This window comes from Carica papaya, chromosome 4 (genome assembly GCF_054855325.1).
Source record: "Carica papaya isolate Zhongbai chromosome 4, ASM5485532v1, whole genome shotgun sequence".
NCBI lineage: Eukaryota > Viridiplantae > Streptophyta > Magnoliopsida > Brassicales > Caricaceae > Carica > Carica papaya.
In genome coordinates, this window is record NC_142312.1 from 13,455,267 (window position 1) to 13,476,296 (window position 21,030).

At 33.7% G+C, this 21,030-nt stretch overlaps 1 protein-coding gene across 1 annotated transcript; it reads left to right on the forward strand.

The window, feature by feature from the left end:
* Positions 1 to 1,335: 1,335 nt before the first annotated feature.
* Positions 1,336 to 20,034, forward strand: LOC110812351 (Pleckstrin homology (PH) domain-containing protein). Its single transcript, XM_088217883.1, has 15 exons — positions 1,336 to 1,445; positions 3,071 to 3,229; positions 3,321 to 3,437; positions 3,529 to 3,611; positions 4,058 to 4,121; positions 4,232 to 4,349; positions 6,221 to 6,375; positions 15,644 to 15,687; positions 16,557 to 16,642; positions 17,840 to 17,977; positions 18,714 to 18,751; positions 18,872 to 18,922; positions 19,324 to 19,491; positions 19,566 to 19,678; positions 19,810 to 20,034. Exons 2-15 carry the CDS (start codon positions 3,107 to 3,109, stop codon positions 19,931 to 19,933), a joined length of 1,422 nt encoding a protein of 473 aa, XP_088074009.1. The 5' UTR covers positions 1,336 to 1,445; positions 3,071 to 3,106; the 3' UTR covers positions 19,934 to 20,034.
* The last annotated feature ends 996 nt before the right edge of the window (positions 20,035 to 21,030 follow it).

Genomic DNA, 21,030 nt, shown 5'->3' on the forward strand with positions numbered 1-21,030 from the left:
ATTTATTTTAATTTTTTATATTTATTATTTAATATTATTATTATTGCTATTATTGTTCAACTATCATTATCGTTATTCGTGTTACTACTATCTTATTATCGTTAATGCTTTCATCACTATAATCACTGCTAACTATTATTGTTATTATTTTTGTATTATTATTATTATTTTTTATCATTCTTAATATTATTATCGTTATTTCGCCATTAGAACATCATAGCATTTATTGTTAATATTATCATTATCATTATCACTTATATTATCATTATTGTTATTATTGTTATTGTTTCTATCATTATTGTCTCACGTATCATTAGTAGTACATCCACTTTTGTTATGATTATTATCACTATTATTTTTATTATTTGTTTGGATATAAATAAATTTTGAGTTTGAATTGACAAAGATTTTTAAGGAAAGATTACTGTTAAAATCAGTTAATTTTTTTAAATAATGCTTATTTTAAAGTTAGTGTTAATTTAATAAATAATCAAATAATAATTATTAATTATTTTAATTAAAAAATCGGTGATAAATTTGGCAACAATAATAAAATGCATTAGGTTTTATGATAACCATCCTAATAAAATAATTCCATTATATTTTATTTATTTTTTTAATTGAAATTGTTATTTTAATTATTAATAGATTCCGTACTACTAAAAAAAAATAATACATCAAATAATAATATGTGAAAAAGAAAATCTAGTGAAGAAAAACTAAAAAAAAATAGAGACAATAACAAAAATATGGTACAAAGTTAGTTTGGAGTTTGAATGAAGATTATCATATAAACTATTCTAATAACTTTCATATATGTTGTTATTATTTGATTTAATTTAAATAAAATTTAATTATTCATTTAATATAATGTAAATATACATTTACATTAAAATGTGACAAAACTAATTTAATACAAATGATAATATACAAGAAGAAAATATTATGATGTACCTTTTTAAAGATTATCATGGAGTGGGGACAAACTCTTTATTATATATGTGTGTTTTTTCTCCCATTAAAATTTGTTAATTTTTTTTAATAATTTGCAGCTCCATAATTACAAAATTAGCTTTACAAGGTAATTAATTACGTGTCGTGTTTTTATTTGATGGAAAAAATAATTAACATACATAAAATAATGATTATCTATAATAAATAATATGCATTAATTATAATACACGATTCCGCGGGCAATGACAACGGGCAGATCATTGCGCCAATCAGCTTCCAGCTTTTTAACAATTAAACTATTGAAGGGGTAAAAGCGTCTTTTACTTATTAACCAATACGATCAATACTTTTACTCTGACACCTGTCGTACGGTATAAGTTCATGGGGTCAAAGCATAAAGCACTTTTTGTGAAGAAGAAGAAGAAGAAGATCATTTCTTTAGTTTTTCCTTCTCTTCTCTCCTGTTTAGAAGTCTCATTTTCTTTTTGCAGGTAATTAATTTATTTCTCTTCAGTCTCTGCTTCTTTCAGTAATCGTTATTGTATATTTAGTTCAGATGAATTCTGGATGTTTCTGCTTTTGTATGTTCAAGATTATGATCAATTTACTTCAGCTTTTTTTCTTAAAAGAAATATGCTTTAACTGTAGGGTTTTCGTGAAGCTTTAGAATAAAGAGGTGTTTAGTTTCATACTTTTCGTAGTTGGTTTTCTTTTTTATTAGATGGTATACAATCTTCATTTGACTCAAGTTTGGTTGTCTCAAACTTATATCTTTCTTTATTTCTCTACTATTTTGTTAACAAGTGCCTAATAAGGAAGAATGAGGATTTCCTATCTGCGTGGGTAAGAGAAGAACTGCTGGTTGACTTTTGGGTGGAAATCTCGGTTCTCAAGGCTATGTTTGGAACAAATTCAGAAATTTTATTAAAACCATTTTTAAATATATATTTAATTCACTATGAGGGTATCTAAATGCTATTAGAAGATAAAATGAATTGAGTTTATATGAAATTTTACGTGAAATTAGAACATCCAATTCTAAATTTCAATAGAACTAATGGAATTTGAAATGTGTTGTTTGAATGTTATATAGAACTATAAGCTCAAACTTGTCTTTCTAGAAGATTTATAGTATCTTCTAGTAAAATGAAGTATGGACTTGCGAGTGAATTTCATACAGTTTTATTCCAAACATGGCGTAAAAATCTTTTGATCTGATGGATGATGAACATGGCTATGTTGTCTTTATTTAATTATGGGGAACAACTGCCTACTTTTAGATGCTTCTGCATATACCCTAGGCAGTAATTAGAGCTCAAAGTAATAAAACTGAGCACACTCTGTTACAGGTTATATGAATTTTTGGATACTTTTGGGGTAATTATTTACCACATTATAGCCTTTGAAGATCTTTTGCAGTTCCTCACCAATTGTTAACCAGCTTCATGTTTGCTAACTATTTAAGACCCAGAAGAACCACTAACTCTGTTTATCAGAATAACTACCATACTGCAGGCTTAGGGTGCTGTATAAATTATCTACGCTACCGAAAATCTGTAAGAAATCTTAATTAACATCAGATCTCGACAAGTATCATTTCCTTGCTTTCATGCTGATCTGTTAGAAAGTTGCCCTTCCTGTCTTGGAGGCATTTGCTCCTTTTGATAGCATCATCGGACGAATAGAATAAGAGATACCTGGAACCTGACAGATAATCTGACTTCACTTTTATGTAAAGTTCTTGAGTGGCACTCTTTTCGTGCCTGTTAACAATACTACTTTTTCTCTTAAAAACTACTCTTCCTGTTTCCCAAAATTAGTAGCTCCTTTTGATACCATGACTTAAAAAGATTTGGAAATATTGTTCTTGTTTCCAAAAATTATAGCTTCCTTTTGATTTTGTAAGGGCGCCAGGATAAAGTTGTTACCTCTGAAGGAGACTGAAATTTAGGTTCCTGTTTTTTTGTTGCAAAAGAAACTATAGGAATTCCTACAGCCTACCATTTTCATAATATAAAATATTTCTTTAAGGGAAGAATAGCCGTACTTGAAATATTTTAAGCGTTGTCAAGTTTGATTGCTTGACATCTAATTATCATCTTATTTTTCTCATCAGGGGCTTCCTCTTTTTCCTTAAGCTGAATATAACTTAATGGATGATAGTCCTGGGAAGTTAAAGATTTTTCAAGATCACTTTAAGGTTTCAATTTCCAGTGTGGAGACTCAAAGCAATTCTCCGTCTACTTCACCTCCAAGAATTGATAATTCTTTAGAGGTATTCTTTTTTTTTAAATTATGAAAATAATAATGACATAGAAACAAAGACTCGGAAATTTCCAGTTGATTTTTGTTTCCTTTTGGTTTAGCATAGATCCCATAGTCATTTGCGCACTCGAAGAAAGTGGAGAAGTGCCGTGTTCATGTTAAATTTTTTTACTCACCGGGGGTTGCCATGGGGCTCAAGCACCAATGGTCAGGAAAAGGTTCTTCAGGCAGCTTTTTGCATCTGACTAATTTGTATTATTAATGAAACCAAGATATTTTCTAAGCACTGTAATCTTTCTTTATTTTCAGATTGAGTTAAGTGCTGCAGAATTAGAATCACTTAGATCAGGACTTGCTGATCTAGAAGAGAGAGAAGCTCACTTGAAAGCTCAGTAAGGGAGATTTGATCTTGCTCTTTGATGTGTGATGTTGTTTTCTGATTCATTGGTTTAGTCAGTTGAATGTTAATATGACATGAGAGACCTAGATCACACAGTTAGCATGTTATATGTCCCTGCAGTCTTCCTTTAGTACAGAGCTTTAGGCATAGGACAAATCTCTGCCTTTTTTCCGTCAATATATGAATCTTAGTTTTGAGATTTAGGTTATTTTGAGTGTTTACAACGTTGTCACACTCCATGGTATTTACTATTGAAGCTGCATTTGCAATCTTCTCTGGTGTCAGTCTTGCTAACTTCACAAATCACGAAAACTGTAGACCCTACTCTTTTCTTTATATTCTTGTGTTTTCTTTGTGACTTGGGCTTTGGATTGTGCTTTTAATCAAACAGTTTTGTCTCTTTTTTGTCATGATATGATCCTCTTCTGTTTTATATAGGTTGGAACATGTTGATGAAATTTTACGGTCTGCTCGTCTATCTGGCTATTTGGATATCCGGACTGTATGACTCTTCATATCCTGTTCATCCACATCGTATCTGTTATTATTTTCTACAGTTTGCTATTTTCATATTTTATGATAATCATGATTTTTTTGGTATTCTAATTACAGAGGTGGGCAGCACTGCCAGGTGAACCTCTCCCTCTTGATGATAGCGAAGTCGATGATTGGCTTCCTCGCTTTGTTGTCCTCCATGGATCATGTCTTTTCTTCTTTTTGGTGTCGACAGGTGATTGACTTTAGTCAATTTCTTTCTATCATATAGCCTTTTTTATGAAAAACCGGCTTTATCTCTCTTACTTTTTAAATCTTACATAATCTTATGAGTAATTATATAGAATTTTATACTATATTTTCTTTGCTTCTGCAAATGCCGTTTTTAAGAGTGAAAAATGAATATATTTAACAGTACAAAAGGGTGTAACCCATGGACAAAATTATTAGGGTCCTAGTGACAGATCTTGTTATGAGACAATGAACAACAAAATCAGAGAGAAGAAAGAGCCTTCTTTTTTACTTTCCTGTCTTTATCTATTTTTTAGAGTGAGATTAAATTGCAGCTTGTTTGGAAGAGAGAATCCTACAATATCTAGAGTAGGAAAGTACTCTTCTTGGGATATTTCTTTATACATAACATATCCCAAAAGACAAAATGTTCTTAATAACACCCAGATGCAGTTAGTGGCAGTTATTTCTGGAGAAATTTTCCAGATTTATCTATTCTGCTCCCTTTGGCCTTTCAAGGCTTATTCTTCCCAATTACACACATTATACATAACTTAGCACCTGCATAAACACAGACAACACTTACATATTCACATACACCCTATATAATTAGTACATATAACCTGATATTTTATTTTCTTATTCTTCCTTGCATATGCCCTATCAGAAGGAACTGTTTTATTCTCTAAAAAATATAGGAGATACTGAAAGAGAATTCTACAAGATGATAGAAGACTCTAGAAGCTTGAAGAACTATATAGAAGAAGAAAAAAGTTATGAATGAATGTAGAATTATCTAGAAAGTTGTGTAAAAATATAGAAAAAGGAATCAGTTTTAGATTCTTCTTAAGACATATGTAAATATATGTAAAGGCATCATTTGTTGGATGAAAGAATGAAAAGAACAATTACTATCCCTTCTCTAAATATAACACCCACATACAACAATTACAACTACAAATAATTGTGTACCACCAGCACTTCACACAACACATTCGAACTACTTTCCAATTATGACTTGTATACCTCTAAAATCTTCACTAGTATTAAGCAAATTCCAAAACAATTTTTTTCTTTTCACTTATCAATTCATGTAAAGTTAAAATGTATGCATTTGCTGCCTTCCAAGCAAAGAACATTATCCTTAGGGTTGCTTTTGACCTTTCAATTTTTTTGGCTGGAAATGTTCCCCCATCCACCTTGCCAGCTATCAAAGTGCCCATAAATATATTTTACCATGAACACTCCTGACGAGGTCAACTTCCACACCGATTTACCATAAGAAGTAAGGTCCATTTTTTTGGATGAGAGTGACTCCATCAAATTGATATATTCTGTAATCTTCCAATCTCTTAAATTTCTAAAAACTTCATGCACCCTACCTTGTTATCTTGGGCACCCACCAAGCACTCCTTGATAATGCATCCTTACTTTTTTTAAAATAAAAAAAAATTCACCATTCATCCATCCAACATTTCACCCCACCCCCATCCTCCATCTAATAGACTTTTGAAAGTCCGCCCTCCCAAATCATATTCTCTTCCATAGCCCTACCCAATGAGAATCCCTAGGATAGAGAACCATCCCAGTCCATCCACTTCATGTTTCGCCTTGATTACCCTCATCCAAAAATTTCCCTGCTCCCTTATAAACTTCCATAGCCACTTAATCCTTCCAAAGATCTCAATCCCAACCCTCCGCTCTGAAAGGTTGTTTCACCCTGTTCCATGCCCCTAGATAATATCTACTCCTCTCCATACTGTCACACCAAAGGAAATTGCACTGCATCATCTCCAATTGCTTCTGCAAATTCTTTGATCAAAGCTTCCTTTGTATTGTTGATTAGTAATGAACATTTAAAAATTTATGGTGCAGATTTGAGTCCTCAAGATTCCACCTTACTGTCAGATGTTGTTGAAGTAGGATCTCTTCCATGCTTTACAAGAGAAGACAATGAGACACGGTATTGCTTTTACATCTTAGCTCGTCAAGGACTGCGTTTTGAATGCTCAAGCATTTCTAAAATCCAGGTACGTCTAACTGCCATTATGTCATCTTCTTGTAATTAGGAATGGTGCATGCAGTGCTTGTATAGTTTATGAATAAATTCTAATGTTTATTAGTGTACAATGATCAATGGCACAATGCAAGAAGTAGAGGACAATCTTATGAGAAGTCCTATAGAAATACAAACATAATTATGGAGTTATAGATTATTTTCTCCCTTAAGGCCCTCCCCAAAGCTGCATAGGGTAGAACACATAGATTAAACCGTAGATGAGTGAAACTAAATGCAATAAGCCCTTCCGCAAAAAAAATTAGCCACTTGATCCTAACTTGGAACATAGCATGCAACAAGTACTCCCAGTTGAACCTTCTCATGAACAAATCTGATATCAAGTTCAGTTTGTTTCGAATGGGACATGTTGGACCAGGCGTGAAGCCATATGGTTGTGTTGACATTACATGATCAATTTTTTCGAAGAGAAGTAAATGCAGTTCAGCAACCTATTACAATGCCAACAATGTGAGCGACAGCAAATGCAAAAACTAGACCGAGAAAGAGCAATATGTTTCTTGGCTCTCCACAAACTCAAATTGGAACCCACGAAAACATAACCTTTTGTAAACCACCTATTGTTCAGACAACAAGCCTGATTAGCATCTGAATAACCAACTAGAGTCATAGATGAATCATGATAAAGCTGGACAGTAGATCTGAGTTCGTTCACTGTAACTAGGCTTGCGGATCTACCAACAAGCTTGATTGATAGCAAAAGAACAAATCCAGTCTAGTAAAAGTCATATGTAGTTCTGCACTGACTACATTCCTCTAAAAAGTGTGAGTGAATAAAATGTTCCGACGCACCAAATATATTCCTGTAAAAAGTGGGAGTGGAAACCGAGGGGCTGGTTTTGGGACTCTTTCCTTGCTCCCCACACGAGAAAACAGGAGTAGAGATTAATTTTTAGTTCTCCTTCCACCACGGTGAAGTAGATCTTCAACATACATAGGTTGATCCAAAAAGAGACATCTACCGTTGTCTGTCACTTTTAAATGAAGGAAACAATAGCAGGAGGGAGATCAATTATGAGAAACTAACTTTTCAAATCTGCCAAAAACATTTGTGACAGTATCCGAATTGAGCGCAAACGGGAAAAGGAAGATTTTCTCTTCTTCATTTTCTGGTTTTTCCAGATGGTACAAAGAGTTGATTTTATAGAGTTTTACATTCCTATTTTATTTTTCTAATTTTTGAGGTAAATAGCTATACAATCAATAGCAATAACTCCTATAAATATGCAATTAATAGCAATAATTCCTACAAATATACAGCAATAATTTCTGCAGATATGCAGTCAAATATTTTGATTTTTTCCATATATTCTATACCCCCTTCTTCCCCCCAAGTTGATACATAAATATTGATAATGCTCAACTTGTTAATGAAGGATTCAAACTTTGGTCTAAAATGCCCACTAGTAAAAACATCAGCTGTTTGTTGCTTAAAAATCACAAGCGACATACAAATAATTCCATTTTTCAGTTTTTTTTTTAATGAAATGTCTATTAATCTCAATGTGTTTCATATGATCATGTTGAATTGGGTTGTGCGCAATGTTTATAACTGATTTGTTATCACAAAAAAGTCTCATAGACGCTTCTGCATCTAATCTTAGTTTTTCAAGTACTCTTTTCATCCATAATACCTCACAAACTCTATTTTCCATAGTTCTATACTAAGCTTTTATACTGTTTCTAGCAATCACACTTTGTTTCTTACTTCGCTAAGTAACCAGATTTTCCTATTAGATAGTAAACAGAAGTTGATCGTCTATATGAGACGGAACCTGCCTAGTTTGTATCTATGAAAATTTTTATACTCCTTTTATCACTTTTCTTAAATATCAACTCCATTTCCGGTATACTCTTTAGATACTTGAGAATCTTATACACAACTTCCAAATGTTCCTCGTAAGGTGAGTGTATATACTGACCCACGACATTAGCCACAAAGGCAATATCAGGTCTTGTATGAGACAAATAAATGAATTTTTCTACAAGACGTTGATATCTACTTTTATTAATTGTATCAGAAATCCCAACTTCTGATTAGGATCCATGGTTGTATCACTTGGTTTACAGCCACTCATGTCCATTTCCTCTAGCAAGTGAAAAACATATTTTATTTGTGACACAGAAATTCTTATCTTTGACCTTATAATTTCCATACCTAAGGTGTAGCATAAAGGACACAAATCTTTAATTTCAATTTCTAACGCAAAATGTTTTTTCAACCTATATATCTCATCATCATCATTCCCGGTAAGTATTATCAGGATGATCAGAGTGTATTTCACAAACATTGTATGATCAAATTGTTCTTGACTATACCCTTCTTTTTTAACAAACCTGGTAAATCTCTCGAACTAAGCTCGGGGCAACTACTTTAGTTCATATAGTGACTTCTGCAACTTACAAACTTTCCCTCTGAATTTATCTTCAAAGCGAGGTGATGCATCCATATAGATTTCTTCTTCTAGTTCTCCATTGGAATGCATTTTTAATATCCAATTGAAATAATGGCCACTATAAATTTATAATTATATAGAATAACACTCGAATAGTATTCAATTTGGCAATAGGGATAAATATTTCTTGATAGTCAATTCCATAGGTTTGCGTAAATTCTTTTGTTACTAATCTTGTTTTATATAACATTCCAAGGAAAATGGCTTTGGGGCGATGATGGGGGTGGTAGAAAGTACCACTTGGTTAAGTGGAATGATGTGAAGAGAACCATTAGAGAAGGGGGGCTGGGGATAAGATCCATTAGAGAGTTGAACACTGTTCTCCAAGGAAAATGGCTTTGGAGGTTTTCTATTGAGAAGGAGCAGCTGTGGAAGCAAGTTATTAGGGTGAGATGGGGTGATTGGGAGAGGGAGAGTGGGAGGAGGGGAAAGTTCAGACAGATTGGGATGGGCTATGGAAGAAAATCAGGGAAGGAAATAAAACTTTTGAGAAATGTTTGGGTTGACAGGTTGGTAATGGAGAGGATATTCAATTCTGGTTGGATGAATAGGCTGGGGAGTTCAAACTTAAAGATAAATTTCCCAGAATTTTCTCTGTGGCCAGCGACAAGGAGATGAGTGTGAAGGCAGCCTATGAAGTTGGTGGGGGGTAGGGAATGGACTGTTCCGGTCAAGTGTAATTTGCAGGATTGGGAAGTAGAAGAGTATGTGGAGCTGTTGCTGTGTTTATCTAATATTAACATAGACGAGAATAAGGATAATAGAATTTGGAAGTTAGACAAAAAGAGGAGCTTCTCTGTTAGATCATACTATGAATTCAGTACTAAGAGAGAGAACAACAACACCCATTCTGGCCCTTTCACACGAATTTGGAAATCTAAAGCACCACCTAGAATCAGTTTTTTTGCTTGGGAAGCGGCTAAAGAGAGGATTTTAACAGTTGACATGCTTAGAAGAAAAGGGAATGTGCTGATTAACAGGTGCTTCTTATGCAAAGCTGATGAGGAGACCCGTTTCCACCTGTTATTGGGCTGCCCTGTAACTTACAACATTTGTTTGCTGTTTTGAGGCTTATTGGGGTGGATTGGGTTATGGCGGGTAGTGTTAGTAATGAACTTTGGGCTTGGGAGGGGTTTTGTAAAGAAAAGGGGAGGCATCTATTTCTTATTGCACTTACTTTCTTTTTGGGTAATTTGGAAAGAAAGAAATGGTAGAGTTTTTGAGGGGGTGGAGACTTGGTAACATTAAGGATAGGTGGATATACACTTTTAGATCTATTTTATTGGGTCAAAAGATATTGATAATATGGATGCGGTCATCAACCAGTTGATAGATTTGTAACTATTTTGTATATGAGCGGTACTCCTTTGGTGCCTTGTGCATAATAATACTTTACTTTTATTTCAAAAAAAAAATGTTTCAAAGATCCATCTAAGTTGAATTTTACAGTGAAAACCCACTTGCACCTAACGATCAATTTTCCTTCAAGCAAACAAGTCATTTCCCACGTATCACTCTACTCTTCTCTAGAGCCTCTTTTCTTCAATGACAACTTTCTTCCATTCAGGAACCTTTAATGCTTCCCGTATAGATTTAGGTATATCCACATTTAACAATTGTGAGACAAACATATGGTAAGATGATGATAATTCTTATAAGATACAAAATTTGACAGAGGGTGTTGAGTACGTGATCGCATTCCTTTCCTAAAAACAATAGCGAGGTCTAGAGGGTCAAATTGCGCTTGTTGAATAGAAAAAAACTCATACTTTACAAATTCAGATATTGTACCTGATTTTTCAGATCCTAATATTGAATCAGATTCTTGGTTTTGAGGAGGCATATATGCATCTTTCTAACTTTGAATCAGATTTCTTTTAGTATAAGCTTTTCTAAATAATCTTTCATCATTGAAATATGCATTATTCATTGTCTTAGTAACTATTTTGTGTTCAAGCACTAGGGTGGACCCCCGTTTTCTTTATCTAAGATATCAAGATTAAAGGTTATAGTTTCACTATTTGTGTAATCATTAAATTTTTTTTCAATCCTTTCATTTTCAAACACCGAGTTTTCATTTCTTTCTCCCTCCCCTTGAAGAGGAGGACTCAAAAAGTTTCGAAACTCAAAGAATGTAACATCCATTATGACAAAATATTTTTTTCTGATAGGATAAAAATATTTGTACCATTTCTGTATGAGAAAATATCATAAAAAAATACATTTTATTGCTCGTAGATCTAACTTATTTCTATTATGATTATGTATATAAACAAACACAACATATCCAAACCTTTAATGGTAAATATGAGATTAATCGAGACATTGTAAATGAGTTTTTGAAAATTGTCAGAGGTGTCTGAAATTTTAAAATTTTTTATAGTATCCTGTTGATAAGATATGTAGCAGTAAGAATTGCTTCTCCTCATAACTATTTAGATACATCAGTGGTAAACATCAAAAACCTACCTGCTTATAAAAGGTGCTTATTATTTTTTTTACTACCCCATTTTGTTGAGAAGTGTCATTGCAAGAGCTGTGGTGAATAATTCCTTTTTCTAAAAAAAATGATCCTAAAATTTTATTACACGTATAATATAACGTGAAGCAGAGAATCTGTCTTTTATGTATCTTGAGTATGTGATTTATAATAGGGTATATTAATCCTATTAATGCTAATTATCTTATTAAGGAATACAATCACAAATTAATCTCTAGGGTATTCTAGCATGTTACAACATCCCCTTAACCTCGAGGTAAATTGAAGAATCCAACTAAATTTTTCATGTTATATCGTTAACGGTCATGGTGGATGAGTTTTATTGGATGTCAGCAGCTTGGTTGAGACAGAGAAGGCAGAGAGTGCCTTGGCAAATATGATGATGAACAAAGTGACATAATTCCTAATATGTATAGGATACTCGTGAAATATATTATTATGAGCAATTTAATAGCACTACAATTGTCACAAGGTAGAGTGATAAAATTGATCTGATGAACTCTCATATTATGCAATAACAACAGAGGTAATACATGATATCCTGATATCAACTTCAATACTAGACTGAGAGACTAGTGTTTGCTTCCTGCAGTGCCAAAAGATGAGAGATTGACTCCGGAAAGAAACAACAACCAGTCATAGATTGTTGACTAGTAGGATCACCCATTAGTTTATATTGGAGAAGGCTCCTCACTGTAGACGTGACTTGGAGGAGAAGTAAAGTGACAGAATGATAAATCCTTAACATACCGAAGGATTCATAAAACATCTGAAAACTGAGTAGTTAGTAGAGTTAAGATAAATTGATTGGTGACATCTGGTCGAGTGATAGTCAGGGAAATAATAAGATTGCCTGTGAATTCACAATAGAGAGTAGGACTGGAAAGAGTTGATTCATCAGTAAGAACGAGATTTAAGTTAGCTTCAACGAGCATGGAGGCAATTTTACTGTCAGCCAAACCAGCTCATGAGAATAAATCACTTGCATAAGCTGAGATAAATACAACTAGAGTCATCAAGATTAATCTCAAGGCCAAAGAAAATAATTGAGAGGGTCGAGGTTTTTCGTCCTTAACTCCTTATGAAGAGATTGTTTGAATTAAGTGATATTGTCACGACCTCTTGTAATTTTTATCATAGATTATACACAGAGTAGCAGAAGTTTCTTCCCTCCAGAGCCTCTTCGGATAAGTCACCATTGAGAAAAATATTCTTTATGTTCATTTGAGAAAAGTTCCACCTTTTTATACTGCTGCAATTGCTAAGAGGCTCTGGACAGAGGTCAGACAAGCAACTAGAGCAAATGTATCTTCATAATCAGTTTCCCTCTAGTAAACCTCTTACCCCAAGATGGATCTTACATCAATCCGCAGTGCCATCACTATATGTCTTGATTTTATATATCCCATTTATAGCCAACTATGAACCTTAAACCATGTTCCATATATCTGTTATCTCCAGAACTTGCAATTCTTCCAACAGAGTTTGCTGCCAAATGTGGGTTGGCACTAGCTTCTTGAAAAGTACAGGAGTTCATAAGTTGATGTAAAGGTAGAGAAAAAGGTGAGTAGGATGCTGACTTACTCTGAAGGATGGAAAAGAGGAAGAGATGATTCAGAATTCACAGAAGACGTAATGCGCCAGAATGCTTCGAAGTTTGTTTACCTGTCCAAGGTCAGAGGACGAGGAGGCTGTAGAGTCTGGGGAAGAAGAAGCATCGCCATAAGGTTCATCATCTTCAGGAAGTAAACATAGGAATTTGTAAACGTGGTCAGTAACTCTAAGATATGAATGGCTGAGATTGATGACACTGTGGATAAGGTTCATCATCTTCAAGAAGTAAACATATGAAAAACGTTCTTTTCCAAAATTTGACATGTGGGAAGATTCGAAGATGCTTGGTGATAGGATCCCAACACCTATTAACTTTGTGTTCTGTCCCGCATACAAGCAAGCAACAAAGTTGAGCAGTCAGGTTCCAGTTTGATAAGGTCATTGGATAGGAGATGAAACCGAACAAATACATCCAACTACTCCAAGATCGTTATAGTTAGTATACCATCTCTCATAGAGAGTCATAGTGCAAACAACTGAGGATCGGAACAATTAATGTCATAAATGGAAATGGAAGCAGCTTCCCCTTAAAATGTTCCAGGACACAAGGAGGTGGGAAGAGTACGAACAGTGTCCAGTGCATAATGATGTTTGCATTTAGCATGATCATTTTGTAGAGTTGTGCAGACATGAACATTGAAAAGCGTTGCATTGTTGAGAAAGAAATTTAAGAATTTTTTGTTTCTTTTGTATTCCATGGCATTATCTGTACAAAGGATATGAATATCAAGTGTTAACCATGGAAGTAGACTGATAATATATGATGGAATCAGAGGCCTTCCTTGCATAAGATAAAACCATAGTATCTAAAATAATTATAACAAAGATAACAGAGTATCTAGATGCACCTACAGTGGGTGTAGGAGCAAGCCCCAACTTATGTTGATGAAGTGATCCAAAAATGGTGCAGATGAAACAAAATTACTAATATTAAAAGAGAATGCGTGATGTTTTCCTAATTTACATCACAGACAATTATCTTTTATTTCATAAAGGAGAACTCAAAAGACCAGTAGACACAAACTATGTAGTTCAAAAAATGACACATGGCCAAGATGAATGCCAAAAGATTAAGGTCAAAGTGGCGGCAAAATGATAAACAATGAGTGAAGGAATTTTCAATGAATTGACCTGAATCAGATTATCAACCTTATGGTCTGTCCCAACTATCTCTTCTTTTTGCAGATCCATTACCTGACAACCACAAGAAGAAAAATACAAATCAAGACGAAGAACTAAAAGTTGGCAGATAGATAAGATTTAGAGGAAGTCTTGGAATAGGTAATAAATCAGGAAAAGAGAAGACCGTGCCTATTTGACTAACATTGATTTTGAATTATCAGTCATATGTATAATAGGTGCGTCAATGGCGGGGATCTGGACTTAAAACAGAGATGAATTTGAGGTCACCTGATTGCTACAGGCATAATCAAGGTATTTGTAGGACCAAAGACTACCCGATAAGGATGAAAGAGCAGTTGAAAAGGAACAATGAGAAGTAGAAGAGTTTGTGTAGAAGAGTGTAGATCATCCGGAGAGACAAAAACATGGTGTTGACAGTTGGAGAAGCAGTATCAGTATTATCGACTGCAACTTGTTTGAAGAATTAACTTAAAACAACTTTGATGATGATTGACAACTCGTGTTGGTCTACTTAGACCATTCGTTTTTAGGCATTCAGAAATCAAATAATATGGCTTGCCAAAAGTATCTACAGTCGCACTTTTTGGAGGTCTGAGTATTGCTAAAGACTTTGTGGCAAAGGCTGTATCTGAGCTCATTTGATCATGATAGGCAAAAAGTTTCTTTTCATCTTCAGGATCTTCCAAGATTGGTTCCATTAAGGCTAATTAGTCCCAAATCACTTCCGCATTAGAAAGAAACTTGGTTATTGGTTGAACTTCACATAGAGTAAGAATTCCTAGAGCCCAGAAGTTGGCATCGATGAGAAATGTCAGAGGCAGAGACATGCTTGGGAAAGAAATCTCATACTTCTTTGGCAATGGCAGAATGATGAAAATGACTCTTTACAACAAGAATAGTAGTGTCATGAAACCAAGTAAGAATATGATGGTTCTTACTTTCTCATTCCTCTTGTCGGAGATAAAATGCTCTTCATTTTCATTGTTGTTTCTAATATGTTTGGACACAATCAGTGATATACTGCCATAACTTGCGTCCTTCAAGAAAACTGCACATCTCTTGAGGCCAAAGAACATAATTGGACCCATTTAAAAAATTCCATCTTCTGTCAGCTATCCAGTGTCAAAATGCCGATCAGAGTAACAAATGTCATTGTGATATGGGGATAAAATAGGCAACTTCACACAACAAAATGCTATTACCTAGATCAAGTGATCACAGAAGAAGAAGAAGAATAGAGGGAAGAAATAATAATTGAACAAGTCTCTGCCAAAATAAAAACGAAGAGAATTTATGTAGATATATAAGGGTATATACATACAAGAGATGAAACGAAAAGGAAGAAAGGTTGATTAATGCATGATCACGGTAATAAGGAATGCAATCAGAAATATCTATAATATTCAAATGACGTATAGACTAGCCATCTGGCATATTTTATTGGAGGGAATTCATTGTGATAGTGAAGTGGGTTATGTTAATTTGAATTTTTTCTTATCTTTTTTCAGGTGGACTCTTGGTTGGCGGCGTTAAGATGTGATTGCCAATTGGAGTGTGGTACAAAACTTCCCAATGGTTCAACTGAAATGTAAATTGTTCAGTCTCTTTGTTGTTTCAGAAAAGAGAAGAATGTAAATAGTTAGTCATTTATAAGAGTAAGCTTTTGATGGACATGAGTCCATTTTGGATGGGATCAGGAACCTATCTGCCCCTATGTTATTGTCGTTGTTCTTTGTTTCTTGTAAATATGATTTATTTATTTATTTATTTTCTAGAAAAATTGATATGGGTTTATGATTCTAGATTAATGATGTAGTTATGATTCTACATATAAAATCTTTGTTGTAACTTGGTACGGAGGAAAGTGAGGTAGCATAATAAATTTGAATAAGATATCTTTTTGTTACGGTATTAATAATTAATTAACTTATTTTTTAGTTTACTTGGTAATATAAATAATTAATTGTGTGAATTGGTGTAATATGATCTTTTACATTAGAACCGGACAAAACTCAAAAAGCTCACATTTCCTCATTTTATTTTTTCTAAAAAGTCTTTTATGCAACGCAGCACAGTCGTTACATTTATTAATTATTAAATGAAGATCACGTGTCTTAATTATATTTTAATTTCTTAGTATGAAAAATGAAAAATCACAATTACAGTACAAGTACCGCAGAGAGAGCAACCGGAGGGAGAGATCTTCTTCATAAATGTAGGGTTTTTGACCCGACCGCACATTACAAGAACCAATCACCATATCCCATGTTTCGCTTATTTACAAGCTCACGTGTATAAAAGCTCTCACTTCCTCTGAACCTCACTCTATCATAACTCCTCCACATTTATTTTCAACTTTCCCTCCGCCTTTCCTCGTAGCAAAAGCTCCCTCAATTTCCTTGTTTTCAACGGTTTATAGAGAAAGATGAGTTCTCTACTTTGCAGATCTGTTTCTAGAGCTGCCAGGTCTCTCCTTTCAGCTTCAAAGAACGCTCGCTTTTACTCTGGTACTTTTTCGTTTTCTATTTTGTCTTCTTCATGCTTCGATCAAATTTGCGTATGGCGATTCTAAATTTTTGGTACATTCGGTTATTCATAGTTTTGAATATTCTGGCGCCGGATCGCTGCTCTCTGGAAATACATGGTTGAGAAATGACATTAAGATGATTGATTTGGAGCCCATTAAAATTCATATGATGACATTTACGCATTCCTTTTTTTTTTTTTAATTTTTTTTTTTAATATGAATACGTGAATCCGTTTCTCAATTTTTTGTTGTTACTCTTGATGACAGTCATTCCCCATAGCTTTGTTGGTTACATGATTGAAATGGGGCCCTTGCTTTCTTAGATTTTTGTTTTAAGTTTTTAGACTCCTTTTGCACTTGGCCAGTCCATCTTTTGGTTCCGCTTTTTTTTTTTTTTTTTTTCTTTAATTTGATCTCTAGATTTCTTCTTATTAAGCATGACTTTGCGGAAATTCATTTTGTTTAACCGAAAAGAAAAAAGTCATTGCCTTCTTTTTGTTTTCAATGATGCTTCTGGATTATAGGTACTGAAAAGAAAGAAACAAAAAATGAACTTTTCGGCCTCGTAATTTGGGTCATCAAAACTCCTCCAATTCTCAAAATATAGCCTTTATATGTATATATATTATTATTTTTTTGTGGCTTAAAGAACTTCAATTTTAACTTTGTAACTAATTGTTGGAATTAACTCCTAATGTAAATTGCCATATTTCTGTTCCTGTTGATGATTTGATATGTCAAGACTCAAAATAGGACCTAAAAAGTGGAGGATTTTTAATGCTTTATGCCTGCCTTGATTCTCTTTGTTTTTACTCACCATGACTAATTTATTTGCACGTCACATCTTTTCTGCTTTTCAACTGCCTTCCTCCCTTTTGAGAGTGATCACTTTATTCTCTATATAATTGTTTGACATCCATCCATCTGCTCGTCTTACATTTAAACTTGAATTTTTTTTTTTTTTTTCTGAGAGTATTTAAGCTTGAATATATATAATGCGTAATCTGTAAGCATCTTGGTATTTGATGCCATGAAGCATGATTCTCTTGTTCATGTTCGATTCAATAATTGATGCTACAGGACACGATGATTATTGTATAACTAATTTGTAAATTGAGGTTATCAAGTTCGCTTTATAGCATCCTTCATTGAATGCATTGAGTGGTCCCATATGCAGAAGGACGAGCTGCAGCTGCCGTGGCTGCAGTTTCATTGAATGGGAAGTTACCTTTCCTAGCAGCCTTCCATGGAAGATCTGATTCTGGAAATGCATCTAGGAGTTGGGTTTCTGGAGTTCTTGCCCTTCCTGCCGCAGGTTGTACACATAACTAATCTCCTCTTTTTTTTTTTTTTTTTGTATTTCTTTTTCATTTCCGTCTGTGCAGCTAATGCTGTAGTTGAATTTTATATTTTTGCTTCAACATGCATTGTAACCTGTTTTATTTGTAAGGAATGGGATCATGCGTATCAAACGCCCCACTTTTTGGTTAAGTGGGGCGTTTTTCCTTCGTGTCATGTACAAAAGCAATATATATTTTTTATACTTCTTTTTAGTTAATTTAACTGAGACATTGTTGAAGTTTGAGTAGGAAATTAGCTTTAGTAGTTTGATATGAAAAGGAAGAGGAGCCTTGCCCCTGCCCTAGTTTTAGCATTGTGGCAACTGAGACCTCTTCTACAGCAATCACACAGTGCGTGAGCATGGAAATGGGTGAAATATTCTTTGCTGAAATTTTTTACAGCTTTGACTTCGTTCCATTTTTTTTTTCCCAACATTGTACCATGGCATTTGCCCTCTCCCATCTACCACTACTCACTTCTAGCAATGTTTTCTTTTCTCCTGTCAAACTAGTAACTGTAATAAGAAATTGTCAGTGTATCCGGATTGCTCATCAACTAAATAACGTGGGATAAATTTTCCTTCTTCCTTTCTACTTTAGTGGTCCAAGTTGCGTTTTGCTAAAGAGAAAGGTCTATGCTACTCATAACTTTCTTTTTATTTCATATAAAATTTGATACTAATTTGCATTTGTTTTACTCTCTTGTTGTAGCTTACATGCTTCAGGAGCAGGAAGTACATGCTTCAGAGGTACCTTATCAACTGTTTATTCATATCCACCTTCACTTACTTTTTGTCACTTCTTATTTTCCCTCATTTCTTCGTTTCCATTTTATTCCACTCAAGTGTTCGAACTTTTTCTCTATCCAGATGGAGCGTACCTTCATTGCTATAAAACCCGATGGAGTGCAGAGAGGACTGGTAAGATGTGATTTCAATCTTTTAAACTGAAAAAGCCTATGCCTGTGTCAAGCAACTTAGCTTAAACTATAAAAGTAAATATCATACGAACTACTCTAAACTACCTAAATGGCTTCTGGATGAGTTGTGTTGATCCTGGTTTCATTGTTTCTCACCCTCCTCCTCTCTCATGGAACTTTATCATCCTTTTCACCTCATCTTTCATGTTGAGAGCGGAAATGGGTGACATCTGATTAGAGATTTTTCCTTCTGTGTGTTGGATTTCAGAAATCATTTCTCGATTGTCTCTCTCTCTCCTCCTCCTCTCTTATGGATTTTTGTCATCCTTTTTACCTCATGTTTCCCATTGAGAGTGGGAAATGGGTGACATCTGATTCGAGATTTTTCCTTCTACGTTTCAGATTTCAGAAATCATTTCTCGATTTGAGCGCAAGGGGTTCAAGCTTGTGGCAATCAAAGTAGCGGCTCCTTCAAAGGCATTTGCCCAGAAGCATTATCACGATCTGAAGGAAAGACCCTTCTTTAATGGCTTGTGTGACTTCCTCAGCTCTGGTCCTGTAGTTGCCATGGTAAGAAGTGGAAATATTTATTATCATGAAAGGTAAACATTAGAACTCTGCTGAAAGGGTTCCAACTTATACAGGTCTGGGAAGGAGAAGGAGTAATAAGATATGGCCGAAAACTCATTGGAGCTACAGACCCTCAGAAATCTGAACCTGGAACAATCAGAGGTGATCTGGCTGTTGTTGTTGGAAGGTAAGAGGTTTTAAATGTGGAAAAATCAATCTTGCTTCCACGAACTTGATGATATTATAATAGCATTACGGTTGTTGATCTGCTATCTGTATATAATTGCATTTCGTAATGATTACCTTTTTTCCATGTAGGAACATCATACACGGCAGTGATGGCCCAGAGACTGCCAAGGATGAGATCAACTTGTGGTTTAAACCAGAGGAATTGGTTAGTTATACAAGCAATGCAGAGAAATGGATCTATGGAGATAACTAATCAAATTTTGTTATTCCTTCTGAAAATTTAAGTCCCACATGGAAGAGTGGGGTAGAAAAATAGTGTTTTTAGAATAAATATGTTTTTCATGGAGGTGAAAATTTTCCTGCCTAGACATCCAGAACTAGTTTCGGAAATAATCCAAGCAACCTGATTTTCAATTCGCTGCAATTTTCTTGTGCACAAACTAAAATTAAATATAATAATTAGATAAAATTATTGTTCATTTTATTAATCTTTATGAACGATTATAGTTTATGATTTTATTATTTATTTTAATTTTTTATTGTAAAAATTAGTCAAATTTAATTTAAATTTAATAAAATTGGTCCAAATAAATCTCGTTTCAAAGTTAAGATTAACAAAAAAATAAAAAATAAAAAAAAATAACAAAACATCTTCTAAAATTAAATTTATTATAATGATTCACGTGGCTACAGTGTTAACGAGACCAACCAATTTAGGGTTGCGGGAGTTCAATACAAAAGCCAAGTCGCTATTTAATTTGATTTACTCCAATTATTTAACAACTAAAATCAACGCTAAAAATATTACCTTTCTATAAAATGATTCTAATGCTACTTGCTGTACAATATAATTTCTATATCTTTTAAAATTCTATGCTATAGAATAAAAAATAATTAATTTAAAAATTAAAATTTAAATAACCTATATAGAGAATATTTTAGTCAACCATGTTCTAATGATAAAAGTCTCATTTTCATTAGTTACTCCCTTTTTTTTTTTTCTCTTTTGTAATTTTTAAGTTTTTTACTTTTTTAATTTCTTTATCTGTCTTTCATTTCTCTTATTTTCTTATTTCTAAACATTTTTTTGTTATGTTCTCATTAGTATGACAAAAATTAAAATTGAAGATTGAAAATAAATAAATTATTTTCGTGCATACCTTTCATCGCACATTTAATTTTTATTATTATTATTATTAGGCTAGACAAATTTGAGTATGATAAATGTCCTTATTTACTTAAACTTTTATCAAACATCAAGTAAAAACAAGAGGTATCCTAATTTTGTCATGAAAATGCATACATAATCAACAATAGAAAATGTTAGACAATGTGCTTTTCTTGCAAAAT